General features: G+C 56.8%; 2 protein-coding genes and 1 long non-coding RNA gene across 5 annotated transcripts in view; 1 reads left to right on the plus strand and 2 right to left on the minus strand.

The window, feature by feature from the left end:
* The window catches only part of TMPRSS9 (transmembrane serine protease 9), a 30,544-nt gene extending 19,549 nt beyond the window's left edge, over positions 1 to 10,995 (plus strand). For both annotated transcript variants that reach the window (XM_060145745.1, XM_060145746.1), the window contains 9 exons: positions 519 to 837; positions 2,164 to 2,335; positions 2,762 to 3,033; positions 3,566 to 3,702; positions 6,476 to 6,872; positions 8,925 to 9,096; positions 9,780 to 10,045; positions 10,175 to 10,311; positions 10,793 to 10,995. In XM_060145745.1, coding sequence (XP_060001728.1) covers positions 519 to 837; positions 2,164 to 2,335; positions 2,762 to 3,033; positions 3,566 to 3,702; positions 6,476 to 6,872; positions 8,925 to 9,096; positions 9,780 to 10,045; positions 10,175 to 10,311; positions 10,793 to 10,954 — 2,034 coding nt within the window. In that variant the 3' untranslated portion in view covers positions 10,955 to 10,995. The remainder of the gene's footprint in view (positions 1 to 518; positions 838 to 2,163; positions 2,336 to 2,761; positions 3,034 to 3,565; positions 3,703 to 6,475; positions 6,873 to 8,924; positions 9,097 to 9,779; positions 10,046 to 10,174; positions 10,312 to 10,792) is intronic.
* On the minus strand, positions 314 to 23,144 carry TIMM13 (translocase of inner mitochondrial membrane 13). Of its 2 annotated transcripts, none has more exons than XM_060145747.1 (3): positions 22,968 to 23,144; positions 22,816 to 22,884; positions 314 to 917 (listed from the first exon to the last, which is right to left on the minus strand). In XM_060145747.1, exons 1-3 carry the CDS (start codon positions 23,085 to 23,087, stop codon positions 813 to 815), a joined length of 294 nt encoding a protein of 97 aa, XP_060001730.1. In that variant the 5' UTR covers positions 23,088 to 23,144; the 3' UTR covers positions 314 to 812. The 2 variants fall into 2 exon arrangements, with proteins under 2 accessions (XP_060001730.1, XP_060001731.1); XM_060145748.1 differs by lacking the exon at positions 314 to 917 and adding an exon at positions 22,180 to 22,641 and having other exon boundaries at positions 22,968 to 23,143.
* On the minus strand, positions 5,606 to 18,411 carry LOC132517817 (uncharacterized). The gene is made up of 2 exons (XR_009539826.1): positions 6,924 to 18,411; positions 5,606 to 6,424 (listed from the first exon to the last, which is right to left on the minus strand). It is a non-coding gene; the product is annotated as an uncharacterized LOC132517817 (long non-coding RNA).
* Positions 23,145 to 23,555: the final 411 nt, after the last annotated feature.

Genomic DNA, 23,555 nt, shown 5'->3' on the forward strand with positions numbered 1-23,555 from the left:
CGGCTGCTACATGCGCTCAGGGTGCCACATCAGAACCAGAAGCTGGAGAAAACAGCGGGAAATAGTGAGAGAGAGCTTGTGTTTAAGGATGAAAGAGTCGCGGTGAGCTGGGTGTGAAGAGAAGGCAAAGGATAGCAAGACAGGATGAGTGAGGGCAGATGCGGCCCTGCAGGAGGACGCCGCATGACTGGAGGTTCCTAAGCCACTGGTGACATTACCCAGGGTCTGCTGGGCTAAGGAGAGGAGGGGATACTGTTTATTTGGGTTGGGTTTTTAACTGCCAGTGGTAGAACTGAAAGAGGTCTTAGAGATCTCATAGCCCAACTGTCCTATTTTATTTCTTTAGAAGAGGAGTCTGAGGTTCCGAGATGTGAGGTATCAGCCCACATGTGCTCCGTGAGCGCGTGGGGAGAAGGCCCCCAACCAGGGCTCCTTCTCTGACCCTGTGGCTCTGGGATTGGGACCGGCTGCAGCCACGGAGCCCCGACCCCTCCTGAGGGTGTGCCTTTGTCTCCCAGGGCGACTCGGGGGGCCCCCTGGTCTGCGAGGAGCCCTCCGGAAGGTTCTTCCTGGCCGGCATCGTGAGCTGGGGAATCGGCTGTGCAGAAGCCCGGCGTCCGGGGGTGTACGCCCGAGTGACCAGGCTGCGTGACTGGATCCTGGAGGCCATTGCCGCTGCAAGCAAGCCTCTGGCCCCCACGGCGGCTCCTGCCCCGGCCATCCCCAGCACCGCCTGGCCCACCAGCCCACAGAGCCCGGTGGTCAACACACCCACCAGGCCCACGCTGGCCCCCAGCGCCGTGCCGCTCAACTCAGCCACTGCATCTAAGCCACAAGGTACTTTCTGGGGAGACAGCAGAAGTGGGTGCCCGCTCCGTGCGGGGTTGGGTGGATTGGTACTGGCTTTCCGAAGCTGTCTGTGGGGAAGAGATAGGTGATTGATTAGTGATGTCTGTCAAATGCCCAGGCGAAGGCTATTTTCTCATTTACTGCCTGATGACACCTACTGCCGGCCTGGAGGAGGGTGTACTCAGAATATCCCGAAGGGTCAGCAAAAGGCCAGTGACCGTGACGATGGGGCCAGGGTGGGAGAGCGACTGACCTGGGGTCACCGCAGACACGAGCACCCACACGAAGCACACAACTTCTCCACCTGTCTCGACTTTGTGGTTTCCGAGGACCCAGGTCTAGTCACTGCCCGGATCTGACACTGATCCGCCTTTGTGGTCCCACAGACCTGCGAGGCTCAAAGCCAGTCGAAACTCTGCCTCTTTTTTTGTTTTTGTTTTTTAACAGAAAAATCTCCTTTATTCTTGGTTGCTCCTACTCAGTCATTTAACAATTCAAGATTTATATTGTAATTAATAACGTGAAATTCTGACAGACAGTGGTATACAAAGTCAATTAAGATGTGCTTCCCATCTTTATTAAATATTGAAAAATAAAGAGTAGGAAAGAATAGTAAAGTACACTCCCATTAGAAAGAATACATGATTTATGCTGAGTACATACCAGTTTTCCAAAGTACTGTGTACCTGGCCAAAGATATATTGCTAAAGACACACGTACACAGGGGTACACACACATGCATACAATCAAATAGACATCACACAACACATAATATAGAAAAAGTTGTATGTAACAAAAATGAAAAATTGTGAATATTGGTTTTGCCTATGGAAATGAGTATCAAATTAACTTTTCATTTTTTTCTGCTTATTTTATTATTTTTTAAACAATTTTTATTGGAGTGTAGTTGTTTAACTGTGCCTCATTTAAAGTCGCCTGCACCCACCCTGCCCCCAAGCCCGTAACAGCCCGACTCTGCCTTTGTCCAGAGCCGCCCGGGCTGTGGCCTGTGTCTGCCGTGCTGACACTGGTGGGGACAGGGCTGCTGTGATTTTCACTGGTGGGAACAGGGCTGCTGTGATTTTATCTTCTTTTTCGCCCATATCCCCCCAGCTGGGCCGCGTACTTGTACTTGAGACCTTAGGGCTCCTTTAAGCCTCGATTTCTTCATGTGTGTGACGGGATGGTTGTGCCCTGGCCCAGCCAGAGCCCGGAGGCTGTGCCCTGTGTCCCGAGGCCCCTCTGGAACCAGGGTGGTCCCGCCGCCCGCCGAGCGGGCTGAGATGCGCGGGCCCTCCTGTCTCGTCCCCGCAGAGTGCGGGGCCAGGCCGGCGCTGGAGAAGCCCACCCGGATCGTGGGCGGGCTCGGGGCCGCCTCCGGGGAGGTGCCCTGGCAGGTCAGCCTGAAGGAGGGTTCCCGGCACTTCTGTGGAGCCACCGTGGTGGGGGACCGCTGGCTGCTGTCTGCCGCCCACTGCTTCAACCAGTAAGGCCCCCTCGGCTCCCCCGTCATCACCGGGTCCCCCCACCATCAAATTCCCGTGCATGCAGAGACCACTTAGGACCCAGCACGTGGCCAGGGTCACGTCCAGCTGCGGGGTGCGGGGTAGGGGGCGGATGGGGGGCAGCGTGAAGCAGCAGGGGGCTCTGGGGAGTGGCTTCTGGGAGGATCCTGTCGAGCTGGTCTGTGAGGGACACAGAGGGGCCGAGTTGGGGGGGCAGGTGGCATTGACCTCTGATTGTCACAAAGCCGTGGGGGTCTCTCATGCCTTCTTGTCCCAGAAGGAAATGAGGCCCGGGGGGGCTCCCTGCCTTGCCCACGGTCTCGTGGTGCCCTCCCCGGGGCCTGGGTCCCGCAGCTCTGCCCGGTGCCCGGGGGCGGCAGGGAGTCTGAGCGGCCCCTTCCCGGCAGCACAAAGGTGGAGCTGGTGCGGGCCCACCTGGGCACCGCGTCCCTCTCGGGCGTCGGCGGGAGCCCCGTGAAGATGGGGCTCAGGCGGGCGGTGCTGCACCCCCAGTACAATCCCAGCATCCTGGACTTCGACGTGGCCGTGCTGGAGCTGGCCAGGCCCCTGGTCTTCAACAAGTACGTGCAGCCTGTCTGCCTGCCCCTGGCCATCCAGAAGTTCCCCGTGGGCCGCAAGTGCGTGATCTCTGGATGGGGCAACACGCAGGAGGGAAACGGTGAGCCTCCGCCCCCCACCCCCGCCCGGGGCTCTGGTCCCACCGCCCGCAGACCACTCACCTCTCCACTAACTCAGGGTCGCAAACTCCGGCCCATGGGCCCAGTGCGGCTGCTTTTTATAAATAAAGTTTTACTGGCACGCAGCCACGCCCACTCACTCACTGATAGCCCCGGGGCAGCTTTCCTGCTACAAAAGCAGAGCTGAGTGGTCCCAACAGGCTGTCTGGCCTGTAGAGCAGAACGTATTTACTCTGTGGCCCTTTATGGAAAAAGTTTGGGGACCCTTGTGCTTCCCTTTGAGACCTCAGAGTAGCCCCCTTGCAGGTCACCCAAGGTGCTAGGGAATCCGCTCAGGGACAGTGGTGAGATTCTAGGGTGACTTTACATCCCTGCAAGGCCGTGGGCCTCCGGGCCTTGGCCTGTAGGACGGGGATGGCGCCTCCCTCTGGGGTTGTGGTCAGAGTGAAGCCGGCTACTGAACAGTGGTCCCCGTGTAAGTGGCCCTCGGGGGTGGTCTCCTTGTCCTGGCAGCCACCAAGCCTGACCTCCTGCAGCGGGCATCCGTGGGCATCATAGACCAGAAGGCATGCAGCGCCCTCTACAACTTCTCGCTCACGGACAGGATGATCTGTGCGGGGTTCCTGGAGGGCAAGGTTGACTCCTGCCAGGTGAGTCCCGGAGGGACCCGGTTTAGAGAGATCGTGATACGTCCAAACAGAAGATGAGGCAGCAGTTTCAAAGTATGTGGTAGATCTACACAAGATATATACACACTGATTTTAAAAGCTGTCTCATATATGTTAACTGAAGAAAAGCTAATCATACATGAGTACGTATATGACCACCCTGTCACACTTGACACGTGGCTGACCCATTTTTAAGGGGAAACAAATCAGCTCCAGAACATAAAAAGAAGCTAGCTGAACCCTGCTATCAAGGCCAGAGAAACACAGAGGTGAAGAAATTCAGGGAGCTCCCTGGCGGTCCAGCGGTCAGGCTTGGCGCTTTCACTGCCGTAGCCTGGGTTCAATCCCTGGTTGGGGAACTAAGATCCCACAAGCCGCGTGACATGGCAAAAAAAAAAAAGAAAAAAAATTTTTAAAAAGGAAATGCATAGGCCAGTCTTACTTAGAAGCATAGATGAAAAAACCCTTAATAAAACATTAGCAAATTCAAGCCAGCAGGGTATGTGTTATAAGGGAAACACATCACAACCAAAGTGAGTTGATGTCATAAAAAGTTTGGCTCCACACAAGACAATCCATTAATGCTATTCATTGCATTAGTACACTGAAGGGGAGAAACAGGATAATTGTCAAAATCACAGAAAAAAGCATCTGATAGTTTTTAACAACATTTTTAATTAAAAAATTCTAACCCTATGATAGACATATAATGGAAACCTACAGCACATCATGCTTTAAATTTTTTTTATTTTACTGAAGTATAGTTTACTTACAATGTTGTGTTAGTTTCTGGTGTACAGCAAAGTGACTCAGTTATACGTCTGTATGTATACACATATATACATATATATATTCTTTTCCATTAGTTTATTTCAAGATATTGAATATAGTTCCTTGTGCTATACAGTAAAGCCTTGTTGTTTATCTATTTTATATATAGTTAGTGTGTATCTGTTAATCCCAAATTCCTAATTTACCCTCCCCCCTCCCCTTCCCCTTTGGCAACCACAGGTCTGTTCTCTTCTGTTTCTGTTTCACAAATAAGTTAATTTGTGTCATATTTTAGATTCTACATGTAAGTGATATCATATGGTATTTGTCGTTCTCTTTCTGACTTACTTTGCTTAGTATGGTAATCTCTAGGTCCATCCATGTTTTTGCAAATGGCATTATTTCATTCTTTTCTATGGCTGAGTAATATTCCATTGTATAAATGTACCACACCTTCTTTGTCCATTCATCTGTTGATGGACATTTAGGTTGCTTCCATGTCTTGGCTACTGTAAATAGTGCTGCTATGAATGTTGGGGGGCATATATCTTTTTGAATTAATTTTTTTTTTTTTTTTTGCGGTACACGGGCCTCTCACTGTTGTGACCTCTCCCGTTGTGGAGCAAGGCTCCGGACGCGCAGGCTCAGCGGCCATGGCTCACGGGCCCAGCCGCTCCGCGGCATGTGGGATCTTCCCGGACCGGGGCACGAACCCGTGTCCCCTGCATCGGCAGGTGGACTCTCAACCACTGTGCCACCAGGGAAGCCCTGAATTAAATTTTTTGTCTTTTCCAGATATATGCCCAGGAGTGAGATTGATGGATCATATAGCAACTCTATTTTTAGTTTTTTGGGGGCTGCGCCGCACAGCATGCGGGATCTTAGTTCCCCGACCAGGGATCGAACCCGTGCCCCCTGTAGTGGAAGCATGGAGTCCTAACCACTGGACCGCCAGGGAAGTCTCTACTTGTAGTTTTTTAAGGAACCGCCACACTGTTCTCCACTGTGGCTGCACCAACTTACATTCCCACCAACAGTGTAGGAGGGTTCCCTTTTCTCCACACCCTCTCCAGCATTTGTTATTTGCAGACTTTTTAATGATGGCCATTCTGACCAGCATGAGGTGGTACCTCATTGTAGTTTCGATTTGCATTTCTGTAATAATTAGTGATGTTGAGCATCGTCTCATGTGCCTGTTGGCCATCTGTATGTCTTCTTTAGAGAAATGTCTGCTTAGATCTTCCGCCCGTTTTTCGATTGGGTTGTTTGGTTTTTTGTTATTGAGTTGTGTGAGGTGTTTGTATATTTTGGAGATTAAGCCCTTGTCGGTTGCATCGTTTGCAAGTATTTTCTCCCATTCCGTAGGTTGTCTTTTCTTTTTTTTTTTTCTTTTTTTTTTATGGTTTCTTTTGCTGTGCAAAAACTTGTAAGTTTGATTAGGTCCCATTTGTTTATTTTTGCTTTTATTTCTATTGCCTTGGGAGACTGACCTAAGAAAACATTGGCGCGATTTATGTCAGTGAATGTTTTGCCTATGCTCTCTCCTAGGTGTTTTACGGTGTCACGGCTTACATTTAGTTTTTAAGCCATTCTGAGTTTATTTTTGTGCATGGCGTGAGGGCGTGTTCTAACTTCACTGATCTACATGCGTCTGTCCTGCTTTCCCAACACCACTTGCTGAAGAGACTGTCTTTTTCCCATTGTATATTCTTGCCCAGGAGAGTTTTCTTTAGGGTTTTCTGCTGTTTTGTTTTGTCTCCAATGCAAAAGTAAGAGCAATCCAGGCTCAGAGAGAGGTGACTTGCTCAAGGTCACACAAGGTCTCACAGCCCCACGCGGGCGTGAGGCCCGTCCTGCTGAGGTCCTGTGCGTGTCCAGCTCTGCTGAGTTGTTTCTCCCACTCGTGGCAGCACGGGAGCGCCTGGCGGTGCCTCTGCAGAGAGGGTGCCGGTATGGTCAGTGGCCCTCTGTCCTTCCTTTTCAGGGTGACTCTGGGGGACCCCTGGCCTGTGAGGAGACGCCTGGCGTGTTCTATCTGGCAGGGATTGTGAGCTGGGGCATCGGCTGTGCTCAGGCCAAGAAGCCAGGCGTGTACACCCGCATCACCCGGCTGAAGGGCTGGATCCTCGCCATCATGTCCTCCCACTCCCTCTCCACGCCCCCGCCGTCCACCACGAGGACGCCCACCAGCAGTCACCCTGCCAGGACGACGGCTGGCCTCACGGTCCTGGGGGTCGTGGCCAGCAGACCCACCCCCTGGGCCACCAGCAGGGTGACCAGCCAACCTGCCAACAGGACCACCACAGCCATGACCACCACCACTAGGGGACAGACACCACCTCCACACGCCACGGAGACCACTGTGGGCTCCCAGCTACCAGGTACCCAGAGAAATGGAGTGACGTGGGTGGGTGGCGGGAGTCCTGTGTCACCTGCTAGGGCTGCTGTCACAGCGTCCCAGTCTGGGGGGTGGAGATGGTGTCGGCAGGGCTGGAGTCCTCTGAGGCCTCTCTCCTCGGTGTGAGGACGGCCATCTTCTCCCCGCATCCTCATGTGGTCTCCCCTCTGTGGGTGTCTGTGTCCTAATCTCCTCTTATTATACGGACACCAGTCATGCTAGATTAGGGCCACCCGAACCTCATTTTACTTTAATCGTCTCTTTAAAGGCTCCATCTCCAAAAGTCCCATCCTGAGGTTCTGGGGGTCAGGGGCTTCCACTTACGAATTTTGAAGGGGACACAAGTCAGACCATCGTAGGCCCCGACGGCAGGGACCCGGCACTGACAGGGCAGATGCACACGTTAACGGCTGGTCCCACAGGCCTAAGGGGGGTACAACAGGGCAGTAACTGGCTGACAGATGAGACAGAGAACATGGCCCTGAGCTTGCGTCTGAGATGTGGAGTTCATTTTTATTAAATGTTCATCAGAACCATAGGAAACCGCCCTATTTCTGGGTCAGAAGTAAGGCCCCATCTAATGTAGGCAAGTTCCTATGCCTCAGATAGATGCCGTCCACAGTGTCCCAGGCACCAAGCTTAGAACGGGGCCCGGCTTCTGTTCCCCGCCCTTCGTCGCCCCCCACATTCACACAGAGGCTGGCCCAGTCAGCCCAAGTCCCCAGATACAGACCTGCACCCACAAAGTCAGGGTTACGGGCTCGCTGCAGCAAGGCAGCGCACACCAAAGAACCAAGGGGCGGCTCACCAAACAGAGGGAGAGGCAGGCGCTGTGGGATCCGGGGCAGAGGGGTGGAGGGGACGCTGAGAGGAAGCAGGGTTTGACCGGCTCAGAGCAAAGCAGACCACGTGCCAGGGGTCTGGACATGGTGCCTCTCCGGGTACCACAAGAAAGTCGAGTCCAGAGACCCCCTCAGCTGAGGTGCTGGACTGGGCTGGAAATCGGGGCACAGTCTCTGTGACTGAGATCCTCCAGGCGCAAGGGGACCTCGCTGCCCCTGCCCGTCCAGCAGGGATACTCAGAGGAGGGGGCGTTTTGATACTTTACGGCTGCACCGTGTCCTTGGGAGAAATACGGGTTCTTGTTAACTCTGCAGCCGGCTGTCTCTGGGTCGGGCCTCCAGCCTGGTGATTCTTCCTTTTCCCGTAGCTACAGTTCTCAACGTGGGGGCCAGGAGGTGGAGGAGGGTTCCTGACACGGCACACATTGTTCGGTGTGGGGACAGGAGGGCCTTCCCCGACCATGGAGGGCAGGGGAGGCGGCTGGCTGGTGGGAGACAGGGCTGGGGAGGGGGCACTGGCTGTGGAGCTGGAAAACAGCCTGTGGGAATTATCAGATGTGTACCTGAGCGCCCCCCCCCCCCGCCCCGGGTGCCGACGGTGGTCCCTGCAGCACTCCTCGGAGCTACCCGTTTGGTCTTCCTACTCTTGTGTTCCGAGGGTGCACCCTGTGCTGCAGGTGGGGAAGGGTGTCTGTCACAGGACGGAGGGACTACCCTAGGAAGGACACTGGGTCACTAGACCCAGGTAAAGAGCCCCTGACAGGGCGTCCAGGAAGACCAGCCAGTGCATGAGCTGGTGTGACCAGGCAGGGCCTCCTGGGAAGCAGCTGGGCTGTGCAAAGGCCCTGGGGCAGCAGGGAACTTGGCTCCTAGGGGCCTGAAAGAGGCCTGGGAGGAGTGGGGAGCGACGGGATGCTGGCCTGGCCCCCAGCTGGGGAGGTGAGGCCCCAAGGCTGAGGTTACAGGAACCAAACTTAAATGCATTATCAGAGAAAAGCCCTGAAGAGGCTCGTTTGTAGGACCAAGCGCCAGGCCCAGGGTCCCTGGGGGAAGGCGTTTCCCCGAGGTGGGTCTCCCACCCCACTCCCTGCTCCCAGGCGCCGCTAACCAGGACTGCGCGCAGGGGCGAAGCTGGGCGGTCTGCGTGGAGGAGGCGTGGTCTGACCGCCGACCCATGCCCGCCTCTCCCGCAGACTGCGGCCTGGCGCCGGCAGCAACACTGACCAGGATCGTGGGCGGCAGCGCCGCGGGCCGCGGGGAGTGGCCGTGGCAGGTGAGCCTGTGGCTACGGCGGCGGGAGCACCGCTGCGGGGCCGTGCTGGTGGCCGAGAGGTGGCTGCTGTCGGCAGCGCACTGCTTTGACGTGTGAGTCCCGCCCGCCCCGAATGGCCCGTGTCCGTGGTTCACCGGGACCCAATCGTAGCCCAAAAACTCAGGGTGTGGCACCTCCGCGCCTTTGCCTGCAAAGCCCTTTCCGGACACCCGCTGCCCCAGGCCATACCCTCTTCCGCACAGCCCTCCCCTGGCCACACAGGGCAGCGGGGCGAAGTCCAGTGCCCGACCCCCACCAAACGGGGCGGCTCCGGGCCAGCGGGACACCTCCATCCCTAGCCATCCTGCTCGGACTGGCACCACCCTAAAGGTCACCCAGTGGGGAGTCCCCTTCCTGGCAGGGTGCGCAGTAGGAGGACCGGGCCAGGGGCCTGCCCTCCACGGAGAAACCCGGCTCAGGATGCGCCTCGCGGTGCCGAGCTCACAGCGGGTGGGCAGGCGGGAGAGCCGTAATATTAGGTGGAAATGGACACAGCTTGTAGTGTCACCTCAGTGCCTGGGGGCCGGCTGGGCGCGTTCAGGCGCGGGGGCCCCCCCCTCGTCCTCCCTGCTGTTCTAGGACAAAGGGACGACTCAACCGAGGTCAAGTGCCCGATCTGAGGTTTCCCCAGCCGACCGCGGACGCAGCCCCCGCAGGGCAGGGTGCCGGGGAGCCCCGGGCGAGCAGCGCCGGGGTGCGGGGACCCGGGTGGACGCTTGTCCCCGACGTCCCGCAGCTACGGGGACCCCAAGCAGTGGGCGGCCTTCCTGGGCACGCCGTTCCTGAGCGGCGCTGAGGGGCAGCTGGAGCGCGTGGCGCGCATCCACAAGCACCCCTTCTACAACCTCTACACGCTGGACTACGACGTGGCGCTGCTGGAGCTGGCGGCGCCCGTGCGCCGCAGCCGCCTGGTGCGGCCCATCTGCCTGCCCGAGCCCGTGCCTCGGCCCCCCGACGGCGCGCGCTGCGTCATCACCGGCTGGGGCTCCGTGCGCGAGGGAGGTAGGCGCGGATGGGCCCCCCAAGGGTTAAGGGTCCGGGGGCGTCGGGAAGGACCCCGCCTGCACCTCCATCGGGAGTCCCAACGGCGCAGGGAGGGCGCGGGCCCACCAGGTCCCTTCTCGCCCGCAGGCTCGATGGCGCGGCAGCTGCAGAAGGCGGCCGTGCGCCTCCTCAGCGAGCAGACGTGCCGCCGCTTCTACCCGGTGCAGATCAGTAGCCGCATGCTCTGCGCGGGCTTCCCACAGGGCGGCGTGGACAGCTGCTCGGTGAGCGCACTGTGCAACTGGACCGGGGCTCCGCGAGCCAGGCCCCACCCTGCGGTGCGCTTCCTCAGTTAGATCAAACAGGGCACCTTTTGGGTCTCCGAGTTTCCACTGGACAGCCACTTCGTGGACACCCCTAAGAAGCCGGCGTTCCCCCCACTGCACCCTCCCCCGCCCCTCAGAGGGTCAGGAGCAGGCCGGGCAGAGGCTGTGGGCTGAGGCCCGGTTCTGCTCCTGGACCGCCAGGCGGGTGCCCACCAATGTCTGCCAGGCGGATGAACGCTCACCCGAGCACTGAACCAATTTCCCAGATCATACGAGTGAGGCTCACGGAGGAAGCCACTAGCTGGGGTCACAGGGAGAGCCCAGGTGACACTCCCGTGGTGGCCCAGGAGCACGCAGATCAGGCCAGCCCACCCCTGGCTGCTGCCGGAGAGGTACTGCCTGCTCTGAGTTCCTTTCCTCTCTTCTCTCCTTTCCTCAGGGTGACGCTGGGGGACCCCTGGCCTGCAGGGAGCCCTCTGGCCGGTGGGTGCTAACTGGGGTCACCAGCTGGGGTTACGGCTGTGGGCGACCCCAGTTCCCAGGCGTCTACACCCGGGTGGCTGCTGTGAGAGGTTGGATCGGGCAGAACATCCAAGAGTGACCGCCAAACGGCTGCCCAGGCCTGGGACCAGCGACGCGAAGGTGGCAGGAACCAGCTGGCCACCCTTCCAGAGGAGGGGGTCCAGGTGGCAGGCGGGGGGTGGAGGGGTTGTGGGTTAACTGGGGTGCAATCTAACTGCGTATTTTGTTCCAATAAACACAGCCCCTCGTCTGCAGCCCGCTGGCTCAGCCCTCCATGTCACAGAAACGACGACTGCCTGCCCCTCAGCCAGGGCCCAGAGGTGGGAGGAAACATGGGGGCGGGGAGGCCTTCCCGGAGAGGGCCACCCCCAGCCTTGGGCAGCCTCACCTTCGAGGCTCCCTTTTATGTGACCGACGCTCCCTGTCACCCGGGAACCCAGGAGAGCTCGGGAAAGAAGGGGAGGGGGGCGCTGAGGCTCAGTCCCCACAGAGGCCCCTAGAGGGGAGACGCACAGGGTTCTCTGCGCCTTACGCAGCATCTATTTGTGTGACCCCAGGAGGTCGCGGTTCAGAAGGGGTGTGGCCACAACTCCCACGTCCAAACCCGGATGCTATGCCCAGGGCATGAGGTTAATCGCCCCGAGCGTGTTGCCAGAGCTGCTCCAGGTCTTTGCTCAACTCTCCGGCCCCGACCCTTAGAAGCGTCCTTGCTCACGACGCTCTGACCCCCCCACCTTTAGCGGGAGTGAACACAATCTTTTTAAGTTAAAGGGTCCAGAGCTACACACACACACACACACACACACACACAAAGAAAAAAACCAAAAGAACCACTGGGACCAAGATGGCGACAAATCTGACCTCCAACAGACCAAGTCTCATTATACGCTGATTTGACTACATTAGCATATTAAATGACACACCTACCGGCAGCCAGGACCAGGTATTAAGGATCAAAACAGGATAAAAAGGGGGTGACCCCCCCACGCCCTCGGAAAAGCCCTGCCCCTCCCCCGCAGACTACTGCCTATGGGTCCCCATCATTAGCCTCACTCCTCCTCCCTTTAAAATTAAATCCCCCTCACCAGGGGGGCAAGAAGTTCGTCTGTGAACTTAGCTCCCGCTTCTCCAGTCTCTGGCCACTGAATAAAGCTTGCGCATGTCAGCTTCTGCTTCCTTATTCACCCACTCCCGAACTCGAATGGAAAAAGGACGCCACCCCCATCCCGAGGCAGCCAGCCTTGGCCAGGCAAGCGGGTCCATACGATTCAATTCGGGAACAAATTTTGGCACCCAACGTGGGGCCCATTCCGTCCTGTAACTCAGGGCTGAACTCCCTGACCCGGGGCTGACAAGGTCAGCTAAATAACTGGGCAGTCTGCCCCAGTTCTGAACCTCTGGGCCAGTGAGGACTACTGAATTTAGTCTGAGATCTAAAAGCAGCCAAGGATCAAGTGGAGTGTCCCCCGCGCTGTGTATCTACAGCAAGGACGCTTGCTACAGATCGGGGCAGTGCCCAGGGGACACCTGACATGGGCTGGGCGCTGACCCCGCTCCGGCCGAGGTTTGGCTGTGAGGGTTGGCAAGGTAAGGGAAAGGATCCTGGTCGTCTCGTTGCAGACAGACCTCAGTCTAGAGGACTGGACTGGTCAGTTGGTCATCTAAATAGAGCCGACCCCCTGGCAAGGGGAGAGGCGAGATCGCACAACTGGTTCCCAGTTTGACTGGTTCCTGGCAAGGGGACTGGACTGGACAGGAAGCCCTCCAGACGCCATGGCGTGGCAAGAACACCTCCTTGTTTCATATGTGTGTGACGTGCGCCCTGGTCTCTGTTCTCGGCGCAGGGAAGCGTCAGGCTCTGATCTGTGTGGCCTTGCCTGTCCTAGTGCTCTTGGAAGTAGTACGTGCCGCAACCACAGGTACAGGCTGAGTGCCTACAGGCCACTAGGGCGCTCGCCACCAAACACACTCTCGTGAAAGGGTGCGTTGGTCGTGGACCAGGGTAGGTGAGCGCCAGGCCCACTGCCAACTGGAAGCACGCAGTAGAACACTCAGCCCCACCGCTGCAGAGTTCCCACCTCTAGGCTCTACTCGGAAACCCAAGAGCACATCTTGTGTTGCTTCCTCTTGCCCTAACTGGCCATCCCGGGCAGGGTCCACATCTCTCTCAGGCAGGTCTCTCCCCGCTACCCTCCATCGCAGGTCCCTAGGGATCCCTCCTCTGAGACACAAACCCTTTAAAAAGCTTGTTTTTGCCATATTTCAGGAAAATCACTTTGCCTGGCTGGGGAAGGAAGAGGACCTCCACATTGTCCAAAGGCCTTGGGTCCTTGTAGCTGAGAGTAAACTGGATACATGCCAGATGGGCATTCGCCTCCCTGCCTGGTTACCTGTCACCGAGCAGGGACACGCCCTCTTTGAACAGACCTCCTTGCCTGCCAGGGCGGCCCTGCGGGCAATTCGCCTGACTGGAGAGAGAACCCTTATTTCCTACTCCGCCTTCACCCCATCTCCAGGGACTGGTGGCTGAAAGCACCCACCTACACTGAGTATCTCCTACAGCCCCACAATGGGTCTGGGAATGTCAAGTCGCTGAATTAAAAGGAGGCCTTGTAACCAAGGCCCTCTCAGAGGGCGCCTCCCCTTCCAGCCCCTAAGCATACTGGTTCAGGTTTCAGTTAGAGCACCGAGACCTCTTGGTGTGGGATCCATACACTTACCAACCCTGGAACTCCCTTCTCCCCACAGCACTTTTCAAAATGCAAATAGTAGACTTCCCTGGTGGCGCAGTGGTTAAGAATCCGCCTGCCAAGGCAGGGGACACGGGTTCGAGCCCTGGTCCAGGGGGATCCCACATGCCGCGGAGCAACTAAACCCGTGCGCCACAACTACCGAGCCTGCGCTCTAGAGCCCGCAAGCCACAACTACTGAGCCCATGTGCCACAACTACTGAAGCCGTGCACGTAGAGCCCGTGCTCCGCAACGAGAAGCCACTGCAATGAGAAGCCCGCTCGTCGCAACTAGAGAAAGCCCAGGCACAGCAACGAAGACCCAACACGACCAAAAATAAATTAATTAATTAAAAAACACCCCAAAACACGAGGTTACTTCTAATCTCTCTCCTGGTATTGGAGTCTCAGCCTGAGGGTCCTCGTGACCTCCTCCCTCCACCAAGGGCAGCTACTCCCCTTCTGACAGTTCACCTGAGACTCCTGAGTCATCTACCCCTACCTCTCCTGGTTCCCTGATGCCTTCTACTCCCCCCAATCCACCACCCCCTACCTGCTGCCCCCTCCCTGACTCTCCCACCTCCATCTCTCCACAGTTCCCTCGCGGATCAGTCCACTGCACACCCGTAGCCGCGTTCAGTACCAGCCCTTTGGAATCAGTGGGCTATTCCCCCTTCAGGAGGTCCCCAGAGGAGGGGGCAGTATGACCATATGTACGTACCCTTGTCTTCCCAGATCGACATAACTGGAAGGATAGATCCAAGGGTTTGAAGGATACCCCGAGGGAGTCCTTAATTTAGTCCAGGGAATATTCACACCCATTTCCCCACTTGGCGGCTGTCCAAACCCTCCTGAACATCTTATTCTCCGGGAAAGAAAGGGCACTGATTATAACTAGTGCAAGGGAGGAAGCTGATGAGACCCATCAAAATAATGCAGGACACGCTCTACACCCGCCTGGAATCCAGGCCGTTCCCAGCACGGACCCTGGGTGGGGCTGATGAGAGGAAAACGGCCGGCAGCACCTCACGCGTTTCAGGGGTGTGACTGTGACGGGCATTCATCTGGCAAAGAAGAAACCCATAAACGGGACTAGGGTTCAGGGATCATCCGGGGCAGAAGGGAGACCTCCCCCACCCCCCGCGGCTTTCCTGGAATGCCTCAGGAGTGCTGGCGTGTACACGGACGTGAGCCTGGGGTCAGGGGCAGGGCAGGCCGTTCTCAAGGCCCATTCCACTTCCCAGAGCGCCCAGACACGAGGAGAAAACGACAGAAGTTGGAGACAAGGCCCCCAGGCCCCCTTCCCAGGGCTGGAGCCAGCATTTCGGGGCTTCAAGAACCGGGATCTGCGGGCGGATGCTGAGGCAGGCAGACGAGCAGAACCAACTGGCAGTATTCTGGCTTCCGTGACTCAGGGTCACCAGCCACCCTGTGATGGTGCTCCCTCCTCCCCACCACCGAAGGGACCCCGTGACATCCATGAGTCGCCAGGGTTTCGAAGACCACACCCACAGTGGAGAGCGGGGCTCAGGGCCAATCAGGGTGCACAGTGCCTGGAGCAGAGCCACTGGAAGGGGGTGCCCCAAAGGTCTCGGAAGGAAGCCAAGGGGACCACGGTGTCCTGGCCCACCCTCGCTGGTTCCACACGGGGAAGAAGAAGAGGGCTGAAGGGGCCCAGGGGCTCCCTGAAGGAGCCTCGGCTGACTCTGACTGTCGTGGGTAGAACAGTTGACATTCTAGTCACACACGGGCTACCTACTCAGTCCTGAACATCCAACAAGGCAGGATGACCAAAGAAAAATGTACAAGGATGGGAGTGGAAGGGGAGTCACAGGAACGTAATTTTATAGAGCTCTTCTGAGTGTGGTTTGGAAGAGAGAATGTTATCTCATTTTTCTATGTCCCGGAACGCCCAATTCCTCTAATAGGAAGAGACCTACTATACAGATTGGCAGCTACACTTTATCTGAGACAAAAACCTTACCACTGAAACACCTGAGACCCCCTTCCGTTCTGCAGCCCTAGTGCTACTGCCCTCGGCCAAAAATAATGGCCCAGGGGGTAAGGCTCCACGCTCCAATGCAGGGGGTCTGGGTTCCATTCCTGGTCGGGGAACTAAGATCCCACGTGCCATGGGGCAACTAAGCCCGTGCACCACAACTACTGAGCCCATGCACCACCACGAAAGATCCCGCGTGCCGCAAGGAGGATCCTGCGTGCCACAACTAAGACCCGGTACAGCCAAATAAATTATTTTTTTAATGGCCCAATTATCCTTAAGGGGGTTAATCCCTCTGTAGGGTCCTGCAACACTGTGGGCAGAGCCAGGAGGGCACCGCCAGTCCTAATCAAGGTGCGAGCCGGCCACAATCACCCACAGCAACACCGCTTAAGCAAAGAAGCGCTGGTGGGCACAAAGCCCACTCAAGCAAGGGCTTCTCAGACCCTGCCAGTGCCCTGGCAACCCTTCTATTCTGCCGGTAAAGGAGCCGAATGGGAGAGATACCAGCCAGTTCAGGACCCCTGGGCCATAAATGAAGCTACGGAGGAGATTCACCCTGTGGTGCGAAAGCCGTACCCATTACGCTACCCTAAACCCTGAGAGGACCTGGTACTCTGTTAGACTTAACAGATGCCTTCTTTGTGTGCCCCTAACCGCAAAATCTCATTAAGATTTTGCAATCGAAAGGCAGGAACCCTGACAGCACGAGGAAACAACTGGGCTGGGTGGCTCCGCCCTGAAGATCGTGGTGAGCTTGAGTTAGAACAGGGGACTATACTTCAGCATGCGGACGACACTCCTAACACCAGCCCCACCAAACAGCCTGTAACACAGCTAACGCCTTCAATCATCTGGCGGAGAGGGGACAGGAAGTTTCAAAGGAAAAAGCCCAGCTCCCCCTCCAGCGGGTAGAAGACTTAAGATTTATAGTAGAAGAGGGGCAAGCGGCGCCATCTAAGGAGAGGAAGGGGCTGATGTGCCAGACGGCAGGCGCCCCTAGTAAGGGAAAGCAGCTAAAGGGTTTCCTGGATATGCTTGTATAGGGATTCCCAGCTTTGGCTTGACTGCTAAGCCCTTGCATGAACAATTAAAAGGGAAGAACCCTGACTTCTGGAGTGGACCCCCAATCGTGACCGGGCACTCCTGGAACTGAAAAGCTGTCTCGTGAGAGCCACACCCGCCTTCCCCGCGACCTGAGCCGAGCCGTCCCCTCCATCTATGTGTACATGAGAGAGGAGGAACTGCCCCAGGGGAGCTTTCACAAAACTGGGACCTCTGACTCCAGGTCGTAGCTAAAGGGTGTCCCCCGTGCTCACGGGCTGGAGCTGGTACTTCTCAGCTCTTCAGAGAGGCTGACAGATTAACCTTTGGACAGGCCCTGACCATCTGGTACTCCCACCACCTCCAGCCCCTCATAACCCTGCAAGTCCAAGCCGCACTTCTAGACAACACGTCTGTGACTGAGGCCCCGTGGTGTCCTCACCCTGCCCCCCTGCTACCTCAGCCAGGCCCCAGATTAACCCGTGGTCGTGAGAAAGCTATGGAACAGGGTTACCCCCGTCGGCCTGACCTGAAGAGCTCCCCTAGAGAGAATGCAGACTCAGAGTGGCTCACCCACGGGAGGAGCTTCATGAAAGATGGGACACGAAAGGCAGGACGTGGTTTCCATCGCTCAAGGGGTGCAGGCTAAAGCTCTGCCCTCTGGCCGCTCTGCTCAGATGGCCCCGTTAACTGCCCGAATTAACTGTCCTAATCGGGGCACTAGAGCCGGGGAAAGGAAAGCCGTCAATGCCTACACGCTCATGGGGCCATGTGGAGGGGGAGGGGAACGCTGACCTCAGGGCACAAACAGATGAAGAATGAGGGAGACATGATGTAGCCGCTGGAGACTACACTCCTGCCTGTGGAAGCAGCAGGCATTCACCGCAGAAGCCATCAAAAGAGAGAAGCAGGAATATAAGAGGAGACAACGGGGCAGACAGGGCAGCTAAACGAGCAGCAGAGGCTGGGGACAGCGCTGATGCTACTCCTGCCGGGGCCCCCAGGCGCTAACTCCCATCCGCCCCCCCGAAGGAGAGGGAAAAGGCTTTGGGATGCGGCTACTTTAAAAGCCCAGGATACCCGGGGTGACGGCTCCTCCCGCCGGCCTCTGCACTGCAGGCCACCAGGGAAGCTGGCCCCAGCACACGTTATGGGCAGGAGGCCTGTATCAATGGCTCATCAAGTCCATGACTACCCCCAATCTCCACCATCTCCTTAAACAGGGGGATGAAGCGTGCCCTATCTGCCTCCGGAATAAGCCCAACACTTAGGCAGCGACCGCCACCCAATATGAAGGCACGTGTCCAGGTCAGGACTGGCCAGCTGGTTTTATAGTAACGCCCCAGGCACGAGGAAATTCCAGACTCCTACCGGCTGTGACTGCCACCTTCCCCGGGGGATGGAGGCGTTTCCCACCTGAACCAAGACTGCCCTGGAGGTCTCCTAGGCCCTGCTCAAGGAAATAATCCCTCGGTTTGGGCTCCCCAAGTCCATCCAGAGTGACAGTGTGCCTGCCTTTGTTTCCCAAATTACTAAGGGACTCTCTAGAGCTCTAGGAATTACATGGGGTTTATACTCCACTTGGACACCAGAGTCCTCAAGAAAAGTAGAACAAATCAAACCCTCAAAAGAAACTTAGAGGGCTTCCCTGGTGGCGCAGTGGTTGAGAGTCTGCCTGCCGATGCAGGGGACGCGGGTTCGTGCCTTGGTTCGGGAAGATCCCACGTGCCGCTGAGTGGCTGGGCCCGTGAGCCATGGCCGCTGAGCCTGTGCGTCCAGAGCCTGTGCTCCGCAACAGGAGAGGCCACAACAGTGAGAGGCCCGCGTACCGCAAAAAAAAAAAAAAGAAGAAAGAAACTTAGAGAAACTAGGCTCAGACACTTATCAACCCTGGATGTCCCTTCTCCCCACAGCACCTTTCAGAACGCAAATAGCAGACTTCCCTGGTGGCGCAGTGGTTAAGAACCCGCCTGCCAATGCAGGGGACACGGGTTTGAGCCCTGGTCCGGGAAGATCCCACATGCCGCGAAGCAACTAAGCCCGTGCACCACAACTACTGAGCCCGCGCTCTAGAGCCCAAGAGCCACAACTACTGAGCCCACGTGCCACAACTACTGAAGCCCGTGCGCCTAGAGCCTGTGCTCTGCAACAAGAGAAGCCACCGCAATGAGAAGCTCGCACACAGCGACGAAGAGCAGCCCCCGCTCGCCAGAACTAGAGAAAGCCCGCACGCAGCAACGAGGACCCAACGCAGCCCAAAATAAATGAATTTATAAATTAAAAAAAAAAAAGAATGCAAATAGCCCCCAAAGGAAAGCTCAGGTTGAGTCCGTATGAGCTCATGTACTGGAGGCCCATTCCTGAAGGACCTGGCTCCAAGACCAACCTGAGGAATATGGAGCGACTGAAATACGCCTTGCAGAAAGGGGAAATAAGCAAAGCTTTACACGCCTACAGGGATCCGGAACTGCCTTCCCTTTCTCACATCACTTTCCACCGTTTCTCCCCTGGGGATTGGGTTTATTTGAGAACCCAGAAAGCTAGAAAACCACAAGACCAGTTAGACCCCAAGTGGACAGGACCTTAGCTAGTGATCTTGACCACTCAGACTGCCTGACAATTACACGGCACAGCCCCGTGGACCCACCATACCAGAGTGAAGGCAGCACCCACACCTGAGGAAGAAGTTACTGAGCCACCCACTCCATACACCTGTGAACCTGTTATAGCCCTTAAGTTACTTTTCAAAAGGAAGAACTTACGGGTAGATAAGTAATGTGGTGGACAGGCTTAGCAGTTGGCTAAGCCTGTCCCTTATAACTGTCCACATGAAACGAGAGCTTAACGCAGTAGTCCATTTCTCGGGGATTACAGCCTGTGGACAGACTCTATCCCAGTGCTGGTCTGTCACCCCCACCCACAGGGTGATGCCTGTGGATTAAAGGTGTTGCATTTTGCCCCTAAGAATGACAGCACCACTCTCACCTTGGCTCACGGATCTGCTAAACCTACCCGTCTTGAACGCAGCTTTCCTGCTTGGCGCTCATCCCTGAAATTAACATCTCCAGCAAATACAAAGCACTCACTCTAAAGTGCGGTCCTGCGGCCACTGCCCATGTCAGCAGCCCCCACCAAAGGGAGAAGCTTGCAGTAATGCCCTGGGGCTGCTCCGGACTCTGAGCACTGCTTCTTCCATTACCCCACAATTTCAGTGCCGCGGGATTGACTCCTATGGAAATCTCACCCACTGGTGCCCTCTGCACCCACTCAACGAATACACACAGGGACCAGACGGGAGATGCACTTATGGGGGAGGGAAGACGCCAGTTGTCTCAGGTTTAGTGTGGGGCCCTGCTGAGGCCTGGGGAAAAGCCACTAGTCAAGAACCCCCCAATGACCCCTGCTACGCAGATGGGCCTCTCACCTCACACTGCAAGGGAACCCCCTCTTGGGCTAGCCACTTAGGGAGGTGGTTCAATTCCTCAGAAGTGTGCTAGGCATGTGCTCCCCCTGGGTACCTGGTTCCTTTGTGGCCCGAGAATAAACCAATTGCCCCATCAGAACAACCCCAACTCCTCCCTTCTCTGGGGTGGGCTCTAGCCTCTCCTTGCTTAAATAATGCCCAATTTATGAAACAATGCCCACTAGGCCGGCCAAGTTCTAGGAACCTAGGTATAACCATTCATAACATCGGTATCACCTAGCCCTGAGATCAAAGGACAATGGGACTCATTCTGGCAGGAGCAGGGATAGCTCTCCGACTGGTGGCCCCCTGGGGAGGTCTCACATACCATGAAATCACTCTACAAGATCTCACACCGGGGGACTACCCTGGTGGCGCAGTGGTTAATATTCCGCCTACCAATGCAGAGTACCCGGGTTCGATCCCTGGTCCGGGAAGATCCCACATGCCGTGGAGCAACTAAGCCCGTGCGCCACAACTACTGAGCCTGCGCTCTGGAGCCCGCGAGCCACAACTACTGAGCCCGTGCTCCACAACAAGAGAAACCACCAAGATGAGAAGCCCACGCACTGCAATGAAGACCCAACTCAGCCAAAAATAAATAAATTAAAAAAAAAAACCAAAAACATCTCACACCGGCCCTTGAGAATTCGTCTAAAATCACGCAGGTTGCCTTATAAGGACCCCGTACTCCTCTAGACTCACTAGCAAACGTTGTTCTCGACAATAGGCTAGCCCTTGACTATCTCCTGGCTGAGCAAAGGGGAGTCTGCGCAGTTTTGAATGAAACCTGCTGCATGTACGTCGATAACTCTGGTCAGACTGAAGTCAACATAAAAGAGATCTATGAACAAGCTCAGTGGTTACATAGATGTGTAACACACAAGGTCACGCGGGGGACACGGGTTGGTGCCCCGGTCTGGGAAGATCCCACATGCCGTGGAGCGGCTGGGCCCGTGAACCATGGCCGCTGGGCCTGCGCGTCCGGAGCCTGTGCTCTGCAAAGGGAGAGGCCACAACAGGGAGAGGCCCACGTACTGCGAAAAAAATTTTAAAAAAATAAAAAAGGAAAATTAGGGCTTCCCTGGTGGCGCAGTGGTTGAGAGTCCGCCTGCCGATGCAGGGGACACGGGTTCGTGCCCCGGTCCGGGAAGATCCCTCATGCCGCGGAGCGGCTGGCCCCGTAAGCCATGGCCGCTGAGCCTGCGCGTCCGGAGCCTGTGCTCCGCAATGGGAGAGGCCACAGCAGTGAGAGGCCCGTGGACCGCAAAAAAAAAACAAAAAACAAAAAAACCCACAAAGTCAAGAACCAGGCTCCATCTGGGATATAGTCACGCAGAGCCCCCGCAACTGAACTGGTTTCTTCCGCTGCTTGGCCCACTAACTGCTATCATACTCCGGCTCACCTTCGGGCCTTGTCTCCTTGACTGCCTTGTCAACTTCGTTAGTAAATGGCTTGAAACCATCAAACTTCAGATGATACTAACACAAGAATACAAGCAACTGGGACTGCATCTTGGTGACAATCAAACTTATTTTAGGTTAGTCAGAAATCCAGAAAAAAACTACGCCCACGTTCGGCAAAAAGCAGCTTCAGCAATCAAACCTCCGCCCTTCAGTGCCCCCTCAAGAACGAGGAGCAGCAACAAGGGAAGGGGGCATTTTGTTGCCAGATCTAAGCCAGGTCTTTGCTCAAAACCTGCCACCCTCCCCGCCACACCTTCAGCAGGAGTGAACATAAATCTGTAAGTTAAAGGGTCCAGAGATAAGAGACGAAGCCACACGCACAAAGAAAAAAACAAGTGGAACCAGCTGGGACCAAGATGGCGGCAAATCCAACCTCCAACAGACCCTGAACCTCATTAAGTGTTGATTTTACTATATTAACATATTAAATGACACACCTACCAGAGGCCAGTACATTAAAGACCGAAACAGGATAAAAACGGTGTCCTCCCCCCCAACTCCCTCAAAAAAGCCTTGCCCCTTCCCCAGTAGACTAACGCGTGTGCCTCCCAATCATTAACCTCACTCCTCCCTTTAAAATTAAATCCCCCTCGCCAGGTGGGTGAGAAGTTCAGCTGTGAACTTAGCTCCCGCTGTTCCATTTATTCGGCCACTGAATAATACTCGTGCTATGTCAACTCTGCTGCGGCCCCAGCAGGGTCCACAGGACTTAATTCGGTAACAGGCGCACAAGGGGAGGTGACAGCGGGGCCAGGACTCTCCCAAGACCCAAGCTACACCCACTAACACGTGTGCATGTAGGCGGAGGGGACGGGAAGAGTCCCAATTGTCCCAGCACCAATCCTGTTCTCATAAACTTCTGGCAGGCAGTACGCACAGGCTGGCCCCCGCCTCACAAACAGCATTTACGGAAATGGGTCCGGGACTAGGGCAAGGCTGGGGGGTGGCCTGCTGGCGCGTCGCGGTCACATGTTGGCTCGTTCCCGCTGCAGCCGCGAGTTATAGGCACGGGACACGGTGTTCCAGGCGTCCATGTAGCGGTCCATGCACATGGCGATGCACTTCTGGGGACGGGGAGGGCGCACGGCTCAGGTCTGGACCGCGGCCAGCGCCCCCACCCCGGCAGCAGATTGCGCACGCGCCGCGGCCCCATCGCGTCGCCCAGTTAGTCCGCGTGCATGCGCAGAGACCTCCCCGCCGGGTCCGGGCCCGCGACCCCGCCGGCCCCCCGCGTTTACCTGCTCCGAATTGTCCAGGGAGCCCCCCGGCTTCCCGATGCACTTCCGGAAGCACTTGTCCGTCATCCTCTGTGGGGACACGCGAGCCCTCAGTTGCGACGCCGGCCCCCGGCGGCCCCCGCCACCCTCGGCCCCCCGCCCCCGCCCCGGACCTGCAGCAGCTCTTGCGCGTTGGCCACGGCGATCTGCACTTTCACCTGCTCCATGATAAGCCCAGGGTCCAGCTTCCCGCCGCCGGAGCTCCCGAAATCCGAGCCGAAGCCACCCTCCATGGCTCCGCAAAGTCAACCGGACAGCGGCAGCGTGTGCCCACCTGCACCCACGCCGGAAGTCGGACACCGCAGGGCCCCACGGGAAATGGCGTCCGAATGCGCTGGGGGGGCGAGACTACAGCTCCAATAAGGCCGCGCGGGGCCTCCCGCGCATGCGCAGACAAGGGCGGACCAGAGTCGGTTTCCCGTGTAGGACTCCGGGGAGAAGGGAGGGACACGGTACCAGAGGCCCGCCCCTCCGCGCTCAGGCTCCGCCCCGCCAAGGATCCCTCCGCACTTGCGCACGGGGCGGTGGGAGCGTCTACACTGCGCCTTGGGCTCTGGGGCGGGGTGTTAAACCAGGGCGTCACGTGACCAAAAGCACTGCGGAGTGGCAGTGCATCAGGTGGGAAAAGAATGCAGAAAACTAGGGGGCCGCGGGGTCAGAGGGTAGGATCCTGAGACACCCGCTTTCACTAGGGGCTGGGG

The sequence above is a fragment of the Lagenorhynchus albirostris genome, chromosome 3 (assembly GCF_949774975.1).
Source record: "Lagenorhynchus albirostris chromosome 3, mLagAlb1.1, whole genome shotgun sequence".
Lineage (NCBI taxonomy): Eukaryota > Metazoa > Chordata > Mammalia > Artiodactyla > Delphinidae > Lagenorhynchus > Lagenorhynchus albirostris.